The 13,017-nt window shown below is 42.4% G+C and overlaps 1 protein-coding gene across 1 annotated transcript in view; it reads right to left on the reverse strand.

Moving 5' to 3' along the window:
• Positions 1-221: 221 nt before the first annotated feature.
• TRPM6 (transient receptor potential cation channel subfamily M member 6) overlaps positions 222-13,017 on the reverse strand; it is a 170,721-nt gene continuing 157,925 nt past the window's right edge. Inside the window, exons 37-39 of the mRNA XM_030293715.1 lie at positions 8,106-8,157; positions 3,557-3,663; positions 222-963 (exon numbers count right to left, since the gene is read on the reverse strand). Of these exons, the coding sequence (XP_030149575.1) occupies positions 830-963; positions 3,557-3,663; positions 8,106-8,157 (293 nt within the window). The 3' untranslated portion in view covers positions 222-829. The remainder of the gene's footprint in view (positions 964-3,556; positions 3,664-8,105; positions 8,158-13,017) is intronic.

The following is a 13,017-nucleotide window of genomic DNA, read 5'->3' on the forward strand; positions in this document are numbered from 1 at the left end:
TCCTGAGCTTAAGGGAAGGGAAAATATTTCTTGGCAACTTCTACTTCTACATATCCCTGTTCCCCTTTAAAAAAAAAAAAAAAATGAAGAAGGATGCAGGAGCATTTGTTTCAGATTTCCCTTTTCCTTTCTTTCAGAGGAAACTGAAGTGTCCAGGCATCGTGTGATTCACTGACAAAACCTCAGCCCCATGTAGACTTCACCAGGATCCTAACTTTTTCAACCGGTGAGACTGCGCGGGAGTGTGCTCCAGTCTATGCAAATACACCCATTCCGCTGTTTTCCTTGTGGTTGCTCTTTAAAGCCCTACGCTTCAGGAAAGGAGAGAGGAGAAGTCAAATGCCTTTTTAATGTGCGTGTCCCTACAAAAACACAACGTGTGGGTGAGGTAATGAATGGCGGTGGGGGCTAGAGTCGGCATACACAGTGCAGCGAGGAAATAAATTAAATTCATCTCCCTGGTCCTTCAGTGCCCACCGTCCTGCTCCAAGGGTTCTAAGCAACCGGCTAAAGCAATGAGGTATGAAGGAGCGGCATCCCCAGGGGCTCGTCCGAGTGTCTTCCTTCCCAACTACAGGAGGATGAACACGTGCAAAGCACTGCACACACAGGGCAGCATCCGGGGGAGCCCAGCCATCTACACCAATGAGGTCTTGAGACAGGACAACACTTGAGGCTCGGAAGGCACGTCTCAAGGAGGGCCGCGGGGTAAGGCCGTCCTGACAGAGGCTCCGGTGTCATGGAAGTTACTCCGGTCGGTCTTTGTTCCCACAGAGTCCACCGAAGGGAGGGCAAGTACTGGTGTCCTCTTGCCTCTCCTTCCCCTTTTTCACAGTCGTGTGAGGTCTTCTGGAGAATTCCCACCCCCTTCCCTCGCCGGAGGCCCCTCGGCTGGTTCTATTTTGGTATCAAGTCCAAAAGTGGAATTTAGCCTTCCAGGGGAATAGTCATTTCTTTTCAAATCTGCAAGGAAAGCAATTAAGACAGTTATAGGGGGACCCTCGAGAAGGTAGTGTTCACACGGATGAATTGCACTTCAGGTCTGGCCACGTGCTCAGAAAGGACCCTGCCTCCTCAGGTCACAGATACGTGAAACTCGCACCCTCCACCATGTCCAAACCACCCCCCCTCCCGCCGTGTCCACGTGTCAGTCTAACTCCCCAGTGCTGTCGTAGGTTTGCGTTCACTGGGGCAAGTGAAGAAAGATTTGGTTGCTGGATTCAATATGCAGCACCCTAGAAGGCACGGCCTGGATGGAGTTAAGCGAGGCCAACCTGGAAACAGGGCATTTTCGCTGCTGAATGCTGTGCAGGACCAGGGAGCTCAGCCAAAAAGGTAGACTCGAGATTTCAGTGCTCAGTGTTCTACGACAAAGCTGTCTGTAGGTTTGATGCTGCCTGGGAAGGCTTCATCCAGTTACTGGATCCTATGCTCCCTAGAGCCTCCTTCTTCCATTTGAAGAAGAAATTATTGGGGCGCCTGGGTGGCTCAGGCGGTTGAGCGTCCGACTTCGGCTCAGGTCATGATCTCACGGTGTGTGAGTTTGAGCCCCGCGTCCAGCTCTGTGCTGACAGCTCGGAGGAGCCTGGAGCCTGCTTCCGATTCTGGGTCTCCCTCTCTCTCTGCCCCTCCCCCACTCGTGCTCTGTCTCAAAACTAAACATTAAAAAAAAAAGAAAAGGAAATTATCAAAAGAAAGCACTGACAGGAGTGTAATCTCTAGGGAGAAGCTTATGGAGGAGGGTGGGCTTTTGGTGTTTATGTAGCATTTACTGCTGTATTGATTAAGATTAACCTTAAATATGTACTCCTTACTTTCCTTTTTAATGTTATATGGGGATTATCTGGACATAAAATGAATACGTATTTTAGTTTATTGATAACCAGAACTTATGGAACATATGCGTATATTACTTCGATCCTCACATCAATTTTATGAGCTATGTGCTATTATACTCAGTTTGTGGATGAGAAAATCAAGGCCCAAGGTCACATAGCTAGTAAAAAGCATTACTGGGATATGAGCTCAACCTATCTGGCTCTGAATTCTATGCTCTTACATACGATCTTAAATTACTTTTCCTTAAAAAAAAAAAAGTAAATCATAATCAAGGCCAAAGAAAAATCACCTGTAATTCTATTTTCCTAACTAAGACTTTTTTATACTCATATTACCAAATGTCTGAATACATGAGGGTACTCCTTATTTCCACTGAAATGTGTTAACTAAGGTTTTGAAAGAAAACAAATATTAAGCCTAGAATTGGAAGAATTACTGAATGACTCAAAACCCACCATGGTGGGTTTAAAAAAAAACCAATCTCAACCTTAATCATGCAGAGGAGCCAACTGGACTCAAGGACAGAAGCAGTGAGTTATGTCTCTGGTCTCCTGTTCTCTTAGCCGATCAGATGCAGTCCCTGTGTCTGCCAGAGAGAGGAGGCCACTGGGGAGCGTGGCCACCGTGCTGTGAGCTGATCTCTTTGCTCAAGTCTGCCGTGTGGCTGTGAGACAGAATCCCGAGCAGCTACAAGACGAGAGTGAGAGCCCCCCTCCCTGCTGTTCCAGTCTGATCTCTCCCCCGGCCCAACCATCCATCACCCCTGGCTGCCAGGCTATTTCCCACTGGAACTAGAAGCCTGATCCCAATCCCAGTCTTCCGCCATGCCATGCCATGCCTACACGAGCTTCTCAACCTCCTACCTCTATCTCCAACGAGATTACAAGTTGCCCTTCTTTGTTGTAAATTGACACCTACTCCACCCTAAGCTACGAGGGATGATGATGATCTTTTACCAATTTCCAATTCAGGGCATGCTCACTTATTCTAAGGCAGGAAGGACTACTCTGCTTAAAATATGTGAGATGCCAGTCTAAGGACAAGTTTGGTATGACCTAAGGAAAAGAGGGAACAAGCTGAGACAGACATGAAGCATCCCTTCTGAGATCAAAGAAAAGAATTCGACAGAGTAGGACTGCCAGTCTGGAGGACACAGACCTCCTGCTGCTTGCTTTTCTGTTAAGAATATTTTTCTATGGAGACTATGTCAGTTTTGGACAAAGTGTGCCATATTATCAAATCAACTTTTTAAAAATACGCGTTGCAATATATGTTTAACGTGGCCGGTTTTTGTAGTGAAAAGCACTATTTTAATTGACAGCTGTTGTTTCCCTAGATACTCCACGGTCCCGCGCGTCCAATGGGTAAATAAGGATTGAAATCCTGTGGACACCACACAGGACTCAAAGAGGGAGGGGTCGGGGGAGACCTGCCTCAGTTCAATTTTACCCCAATTAAGTTGGTAAACCTTTCCCCTTGGAGAGACTGTGACAAGTACTGGGCCCAATGTTGTTTTATCACATTTTGGCAGAACCTGAAGTAAATCCCTGTCCTTTTAATCCCTTCGGAGACTTGAAAAATTTGCAGTCAGAAAGTCAGGACTCGACCGTGAATGAGGTAAAAATGTGATTGAGATTTTCGACTCCATCCCAGGTTACAAAGGATGTTGTTCTAGGAGAGATTTACTAAGAGAGAAATAGAATTGTTCGGAGCATACCCGGGAGTTTGAGCTTCCGGCAGCAGGAGTTGCAACGATGTTTTGCAATGAAGTTTCTAATTGCATCTTCCCCTAAATTGGCTGGTCCAAACACCATGCCTCTTGATCTAGAGGAAATATCAGAATATCAATGAGATCACAGTGAAGGAAAAGGGCTCAGCTAGGATTCTCTGAGATACCGAACAGTATCCCGTAGTAACCCAGTAAACTTGAAGGAGCCCACAAAGAATAGAGCACTTTGGGGAAGCAACAATGTTAGGTTTGCAAATTTAAAATTCAAATGCACTTAAATCTTTGTACCCAACTCCAAGACCTACTGTGAAACTCATTTCAACGCTAATCTGATAGAAGAAGAGTGAATTTTCTATGTACCGCATTAAAACAAAATACAGTGACACCCTTTTTTAATGCCTATGGGGTGAGAGTGAGTGACATTCGTGACCAAATGTTCTACTCAAATACTCGAAAGGTGAGGTACAAAGTAAAACAAACGTACTAGGGGAACACACCTTCTGAAAAGATCCATAAACATTGTTTCAAACCCAAATGCTTTTCTGAAAATAATTGATATCCTCAAAAAGAAATGCCTGACAAGACCCTACTTCCGGCACTCATGGTGCTTTGGACAGATGGATTTTATCCTGCAAACTGCTATAGCTGGGCTCTTTGTGGAAAGACAAGACCACAGGAGGCATTGACTTTGTGGAAGCGAACTACGTACGCTAATTGTAGGTGACAAAATTACAGACAGAACCAGCGTAGATGAGGCACCTTCTGAATACTCCATAAAGCAGATCCCTGGCAGATTCCAGCCTCAAAGTTTGTCCATGATAAGGTCACAGACAACGATTTCTTTAGGCGGATGCTCTGCGCACCGTGAAACAGAGTACACCAGGAGCACATCCAAAGCAACTTTAGGGAAGCTAACACTTTAATGACATGCAGAGTGGAAACGGCACATTTTAAAATCTGAACTCAATTACCACTCTTAAATGCCACGTCTTAAGGAAAAAAGAAAAGCAAACTATCACAAAAGGAAACAATAAACTCCGCTTCTAAGGAATGTGGTTTTTCAAAAAGGGACGTGGTGTAAAAAAACTTTTTTTTCCATCTGAGTATTGAAACATTTATCTCAATTTCCACTTCCTTTTGGCAGAACAACAGTAGCTGCTCTGAAGATGTGCCAAGCTCAGAATGAGGGCTGATGTCAGTTTGATCTCAGATTGCCTCGTTGCTCTGAGGCTGGGAGGTGGAGGAAATCTCTTGGGAAGACAACGTGAACAGACACCCAGGATTAACTTTCCTGGTCACTCGATCGCCCTCACAAAGTGCGGCTCTGGTGGTATTTACCCGGCTGCGTAAGCTACCTCTAGTTAACTATTCCTCTCTTTCAGTACATCTGGTGAAATCAAATGTGGGAGAAAAAAAAAAAGAAAAAGTAGAATCGCTCGATATTTTGTACCAAATCTCTTACGATGCCAACAGAGTGAAAAATGAAAGTGTTATTTCAGTCATTCCTCGTATATTGTCAAGCGGGACCCTGTTGGGAATACTTCATTCTTGGATTCCTTACTGCCATTCCTTTCCTCCCAGTAAAGCAGAACGCACCCCCGCCCACTTAGGGATGTAACATTGATTCTCAGATAAAAGCTTTAAGCTAAACAATTTCCCTCGATGAGCTTTGTGAAAGTTAACGCAAAAGAATCAAAGTTACTCTAAAATGCCTGTATGAGGGGTCTGGCCACTCCCTGTACAGAGGAGAGGGGAAGGGGGTCGTAGAAACATTCACATGCATCTATTGCATGTACAATCCTACCGCATGCCGACAGCCTTGAGGTCTTGGCAAAGTTTAAAAACAGCAACAACAACAACAACAAACTGTTTTCCAGATCTTTCACAGCCCAGCAAAAGCAAGCGGTAGTTTGGTTCCACAAGTGAGAGAATGCCAATTAGCACCATGTACACACAGATTTAGTAAAGAACATCTAATGACCACCGTCGTCATTTCGGACTTGTCAAATGCCCCAAGCCATCAAGGCAGTGAGTAGAAAACAATCCCTAACTGCCAATGACTGAGGCAGCCTCCAGCGAGGCTTGGTGACCCCAGGAAGCACACCAAGTGGCCAGACAGGCTTCAGGGGAGAAGCCCCCTGACTGTGCCCTCACATGCGCAAGTCTGGCGAGAGAGCAGAGACAAGAGGCACTATAGATTAGAGTAGAAGCCGTACCACAAAAAATCTTCTCCTTTGGTAGAGGGTTTTCCCCTTTCATTGGCCCCTCATCCTCGTAGGCAAGTTAAGCGTCTTCACCAGGCTTTAGCTTTCTCATTTGGGAATGGGAAGGAGGACGCCTACTTCCAAGGTTGTTGTGAAGGGCAAAGCAAGCGTCACGTGAAGGCACTTGCTTCAACAGGCACTTCTCAAACTTCCAGTTCCACCAAATCGCCTGCAGATCTTGTCAAAGTTCAGACTCTGATTCGGTAGCTCTAGGGAGGGTCGTGAGGGTTTGCATGTCTGACCACCTCCCAGGTGCTGCTGTCACCGGTCTGTGGCAGGTTGGTCACACAAGGCGCTCAAAAACGTGTGCCTCGTTGAACCAATTACACGCGACCTGCCACCACTGTGAGAAAATAGTTACCTTCACCAGGAAAACCCACTGCACCCAAAATGAGGTAACCCCACCAGACCAGGCAGGCTACAGTGACACCATCCGATCAGATCAGTTTCCAAAGTTCCTACCTTCAAGTCATAAACAATAGAGTCTGCCGTAAGACAAGAGGTCCCTACCCTTGGTTGCCCAGCAGAATCACATAGCTGACTTCTCAAAAAATACAAACATCAGGACTCCATCCCCATAAATTTTGATTTGATACTCATTCTGAGAAGCATTTTTTTTTAATTTTTTTTTTTAGTTTCCTAGGTGACCTTAATAGAAACCGAGACCCCCTGGCCTACAGAATGCAATTAAATACTCAACTGTCAAGTGGGATAATATAAGCTTCTTAAATTCTAGAAGTTGGAAATATTCAGGTCACTTTAAATGACATGCATATCAAGGTAAAAAATGTAATAGATGATGAAGTATACATAAACTTGGTTCATTCTTTATGCAAAAAGTTTTTCACTGCAAACTTATCAAGGAAGTACTATGTATAGTACAAGGTCCGCACTCTAAACCCTTGGGCACATGGTGCTATGGAAGAAATAATATCCTAAAATAATATCTGCTAAAATAAAAAATAATAAAGCCTCTATCTGTACCCTAAAGGTTACAATATGCATTCTATGCTCAAATATCATAGAAACTGTGTGCATAGGAGCATTATGGATGACCTTTATCTTCTCTAACTCACCTAGTCCGAAGAAATAGCTAAAACACTTTTAGATGAACCTCTTGGCACAGATGCCTACACATGAGAATATATTTAGAGTAAATAGTTGAGGGGGAAAAAATAGCGCATTAAAGCAACGAATGTTTACGATATGAGTGTTATGGGAGAGAGGTAAAAATTTCAGGTGTTATTGTGTGAAGACTGACCACATAGATCATTTCATATCTATTTTCTACAACCCAGGGGCCAGGTACAGACATTTAGGACAACTGAGAGGTCAAGCTACCATATGCTAGCAGTTCTCAAAGTGTCGTCTCCAGGCCAGCAGCATCAGAATCGTCTGGAAACTTGTTACCTTATTTGACCTCACCCCAAACCCACTGAATCACAACCAGCTCTCCTGGTGATTGATTGTGAGGGAAGCTCATGTTTGGGAAGCACTGTTGTCGGCCATTTTGATCAGTCCTTAACCATTTTTGATCAAAGTCTCTTTGATCACCTTTAACAGAAGAATAAAACCTCAGACCCTCCGCTGCCAAACTTTCCCCAAAGCCTACTTCCGGGACCAAATGCCCATGGGAATTCAAAGGACAGGCAGATGACTCATTCTTCTGTGGAATTTAAACTGCATCCCTGAATTTAGTCAGTCTGATGCTTCATATTTAAGCCCTGTTTTCTTGGCCTCTTGTAGATTTGCTGTGACTGAATAGCACACTCGATGCCTTTCAATTTATAGGCATGTGATCGAAGACGTGAGATGCAGTGACTCCAATGAGAAGACAACAACGAAATCTTTGCTTCTCCTATGACACTAACTGTTTTCGTGTCAAAGCCTATAGAAGCTGAACCTACCCATATTTCTCTTTTGTTTGGGCCACCAGAAAACTCAGAGTTAAATTTGCATTGGTTACGGCATTGGTCTTTATATTTTCCATTTATGTGTATTAACTCCACATTTCATCTTATTTCCATATGTTCTTTTTGTTCCCATTTCCTAAGTTCTGCATTAAAAAAAAAAATCTTATGGTATTAGACAGAGGTAGATATAGATAGATATATATCCAATACAGATATCCAGCTTCTATGAAAACATAAGCTGCCTCAAAATCTTTCTAGGAGCTAGGCAAGAAATATAAATGTTTAAAAATTATTTTGATAAAACCATGTACAATGTGTTAAGTGCGATTTTCAAAATGAGAACATCATAAATTAACTTACTGTTTGTCTTCAGGTTTTATAACAGATGGATCAGTCAAATTTTCCCCAACACCTCCAAAGAAAAAAGAAAATGCATTTAGCAAATGGGGATTTCACTTCCTCAGAAACTCAAGAAAACAATAACCAGAATCTTAATTTCTTTCTTTAAACTTGCATTCACCCTGTAGCAAGTTCAACATTATGTGAATTAAATGTACCATAAAAACTGTCCAGGTGTGCTTGAAAATTTTAGTAAATTCACTGTCTCCCGCAACGCCCTCTGTTATGCTATTATAAACTTTGAGGCCACAAATGAATGTCTTAGCGATGTGTTCACAGATACTGATGGTGGTATCCATCATTCATTTACCATTTGTCTATACTAGACATTCTGATGATATTTTCTCTAATTCTCAGCTACCGTAAAGGGAAAGCATGAGCATCCTCACAGCCTCATTTTGCCAATAAGTACATTGATGTTCGAGACGATGAAGCAATTTGTCAGAGTCTGCACGGTTCACGAGTGATGATGACAGGATTCGAATTGAGCTGAAGCCTGTGTCCCTCACATGAGGCCACGGTCTCTGTAGGAGGAGTCCGTCAGTGCTCGGCAGGGCACCAGGTGCTGTGTGGTTCTGCAGATACAACCACCGCTCCATCAAGGGCACCCGTTAAATGCTATATACGCAGCATTGATATCCAGTAGAATATACATGCTCCCAAATTCTTGATCTGGATGTTGGTTACACATATGTCTCGGTTGTGAAAATTCCTTGAAAGATATGCTTATGTCGTGTGCACTTTTCTGAAATGGTTTTCTTCAGTAAAATTTACTTTTTAAAAAACTGACACCAAAGCATAAAAGGATTGCGTAAGTATAATTTCGTGCTAACACTGATCAAAACGGCAACTGACACTCAGAGTGACTCTGTTACAAAATGGGTGAGGGGGCGCCTGGGTGGCTCAGATGGTTAAGTGTCCAACTTCGGCTCAGGTCATGATCTCGTGGTTCATGGGTTCAAGCCCCATGTCGGGCTCTGTGCTGACAGCCCGGAGCCTGGAACCTGCTTCAGATTCTGTGCCTCCCTCTCTGTCTACCCCTCCCCCGCTCACACTCTGTGTCTCTCTCTCTCTCTCAAAATAATAAACATTAAAAAAAATTTTTAAAGGGTGAGGGAGATGTTTCTGATGGTAGTAATATTTGCCATGCTGGGTATGTTTTACCATATGTTAAATCTTTCACAAGAAAATGTAGCCCTTATAGTTTATAGGTCTTTCCTCCAAGAAACTGACTTCCTTAGGAAAATAACCTGTTTTTGGAGTTTCCAAACATTTTTGTGTCAGGACCCTCTTTGCCAGACTGGGGAAACAAAACGGATCCCCTTCTCAGAATAACGTTTTAAAATGCATAATTTAAATACATAAGATTACAGAGGAAACCAATGATACTGAAATACAGTCATCAAAATATCTGTTTAAATTATACTGCAATACATGTGCTTCTTTATTAACACATTAAATAACAGAATCTAGTGCAAGTCTATAACTACCGTAACATCAAGTAATACATAGTATAACAGTGTTTTGAGATATCTGCCAACATCATAAAGTGCTATGTTAATATCGGCAATTGCGATTGCAAACAGTCATGGGTACTCCTAATACCACTGTGGTTTGTGGTCTCCATTACAATCAAAGGAAATGATGAATTTCAGTTGTAGGTTAGTGAAAATAATAGTGTAATTTGTTGTCTCATCAAAGTTCACAGACCCTCTGAATTTTCTTTAAGAGCCTCTGGCTTAGAATCTCTTTGTACACTGGTTTTGTACAGGGAAAGTAACAGTAAGGCTGAAACTCAGGCTCAAGGGGAAGTGTGTAAAATGTGATTTGCTCGGTCTTTGTTCTTTTTAAAGAAAAAGTCATAGGAAGCTCTTTATACCTTTTCTTATTATAGATACAAGAACGAACAGCCTAGAGAGGCCCTGCTTTTCTAATGATGTAGTACATCAACAGAACAACAGACAGAAAGTGCAAATACCATCAACAGAGACTAAAGGCTACAGATCCTTTTCATGTTTAAGCTCAGACCTAACTTTAAGCCTGAACCCTTCTAGCAATGGCGAAAGCTTTAGGCTGATGGCTGAGGAAACTGTAAATTTAAGCTGGGAATATGCAGAGTACTTAAAGAGGTCATATAGATGGGAGAAAAGGAGGTTTATAGGGGAGAAAACGTCTTATCAAAATCACATCAGCTCCCGTTTACTTTAAACCTTGTTGCGTGTTAGATAGGCAGGAGTCAAAGGGATTGGGTCCCACTCATGGGCTCTGTCGTCTTCTAGTTATGTGACCTGAACACCTTCTCTAATCTCTCTGAATCTCAATGTTCTCATCTGAAAGTGTGCGGAATAATGGGCCTCATCTTATACACTTACTGAGGATTCAGTAAACTATTGTATACAAGCTGCTTAGCAAAGTGACCCAGAGAAAGCTAAAACATGCCAACTGCTATTTTTATAATCTTTTTTCTATCAAGACCTCTTGTGAAGTAAAACTGTATTTTCTTACCACTGGTAAAATCATGTTCTGATGATCTCATTTACCTAATGAATAAATCCCACAAGGAGAATGAGAGTGGAATTTCCACAAACCTTTATATCCCTAAATCCAGTCTGATGATTCAAAGTGTAACTACTAAATACATACTTTGGGGCCTTCCAATGGCAGAAGGAACGTTCTAGTGAGTGAGAAAATATGGAAGAAAACTAGCCATTTCAACGTAACAAAAATCCCAATCGCACATGTTTACCCAACTTTAATAGGGTAAATGCCCATGTGCACGTAGTACGCAGCATGGCCTTGTGAGAAACCCAGACACGTACATTCTGATCCCAACCACGTTGGGATACATTGGTGAGCTTCTACATCTTGGAAATAAGTTACCTTCTTTATAACAGCAGGATTCATTATGACAGTGTTAATGCAAATGCTTACTCTGGAAAGTGCTTTGCTGAATATAAAAACCTATACTTCCAAAGTTCTTTGAAAAATATAATGAGCTTTAAAAAAAGAATGCTCTAGACCACTGTAATTTGAAGTATCATTGTTTTTCATTGCCATTGCTGGGGATTAAATGTTGGATTTCACATCTAATGATGATGAGGCAGGCCTTCATATGTAGGATTTTTAAATGGAAAGAAACTGGAAAACTACAGTATAATTGCAAGTGATCAGAAATTGGTCAAGCCTTGGGCCAACTGGGTGGCTCAGTCGGCTGGCCGTCTGACTTTGGCTCAGGACATGATCTCATGGTTTATGAGTTTGAGCTCCACATTGGGCTCACTGCTATCAAACCTATCAGCACAGAGCCAGCTTCAGATCCTCTGTCTCCCTCTCTCTTTCCCTCCTCTGCTTACACTCTCCCAAAAATAAATAAATATTAGAAAGAAGGAAAGAAAGAAAGAAAGAAAGAAAGAAAGAAAGAAAGAAAGAGAAATTGGTCAAGCCTTTCCTTAGAGTTCAGCATCCAAGCCCAGTGTGGCAACTCCTGGGTTAGTGATTGGCACTCCTTTGGAAGAAAGTAGAAAAGAGAAGAGAAAAAAAAAAAAAAAAAACTGCCAGAGTGTTCCTCATTCCTTCTTTCTCCCAAAGCAATAGGGAGCCACAGCAAGCTGATGACAATTCACTTCCATTTAAAAAAATGTTTTTATGTTTATTTATTTTTGAAACAGAGAGAAACAGAGCATGAGTGGGGAAGGGGCAGAGAGAGAGGGAGACACAGAACCCGAAGCAGACTCCAGGCTCTGAGCTGTCAGCTCGAGCCCACCAATCATGAGATCATGACCTGAGCCGAAGTCAGACACTTAACCAACTGAGCCACCCAGACGCCCTGATTCGCTTCCATTTTAAAAAGCCAAACAGAGATTTGGAGTGCCTGGGTAGCTCAGTCGGTTAAGCGTCTGAATCTTGATTTTCGGCTCAGGTCATGATCTCACGGCTGGTGAGTCATTGGGCTCCATGCTAACAGCACAGAGCCTGCTTGGGATTCTCTGTCTCTGCACACACACTCATGCATACACTCTCTATCAAAAAAAAAAAAAAAAAGTAAGAAATAAATAAACAAATAAATAAATATAAAGAGTCACACAGAGATTACTACTAACAACAATAAATGACATTACTGAGGACTCACTATGGGTCAAGAACTTGCCTCATTTCAGCTCCTTAACATAAGGGGTTAACAATGAGTTAAGTGCATAGTATTATCTCTCCCATTACAAATGAGGGAAGTGGGACTCAAGGTGGCTGCCCCCTGGTCACACAGCTAATTCATGGTGAAGCCAGGAGTCAGACCCTAACACTGTCGACCTAAGGGCTCTTTCTCCAAACTGCTGCCAGTAGGTCTCTCAATCTCTACCCACTCCGAACCCATCTGAACAAGGTACCATCATCTCTCCAAAGACTACAATACTAACCAATCAAATACGAAACTGAACCAAAAACCATTTAGGTATTCTAAGAATACATATATTCTCCCCATTTCTCCTTTCCAACTTGGTGTGGATTAAATATCGTAATGCATGAAGTCTTTACCCAAGTGCCTGATGGAAAATAAATACTTAATAGATATCAGCTGCTGGTAGTAGTAATGTAACTGCTTATAGTTACTATTATAGGACTCCTATTCTTCCATAAATTCAGGCCTCCCCAACTGACCAAAACTCTCCAATAAGTATCTCAGTTTCTTCATGCTTGTTCTATGATGTCCACTCTCCTCTTCTTTGAAGGTCAGTGTTTTGACATCATTTATTTGGAGTGGCCTAGTTCTGCAATTCACATAATTGCCCAGTAAAAGAATAAAGTTAATTCCATTTCCCCCCCAAGACTATCAACGCAGCATTTGTTCTGTTTAATGTCACTTTGGATTACTTAGAGA

Source organism: Lynx canadensis, chromosome D4 (genome assembly GCF_007474595.2).
Source record: "Lynx canadensis isolate LIC74 chromosome D4, mLynCan4.pri.v2, whole genome shotgun sequence".
NCBI classification, from domain to species: Eukaryota; Metazoa; Chordata; class Mammalia; order Carnivora; family Felidae; genus Lynx; species Lynx canadensis.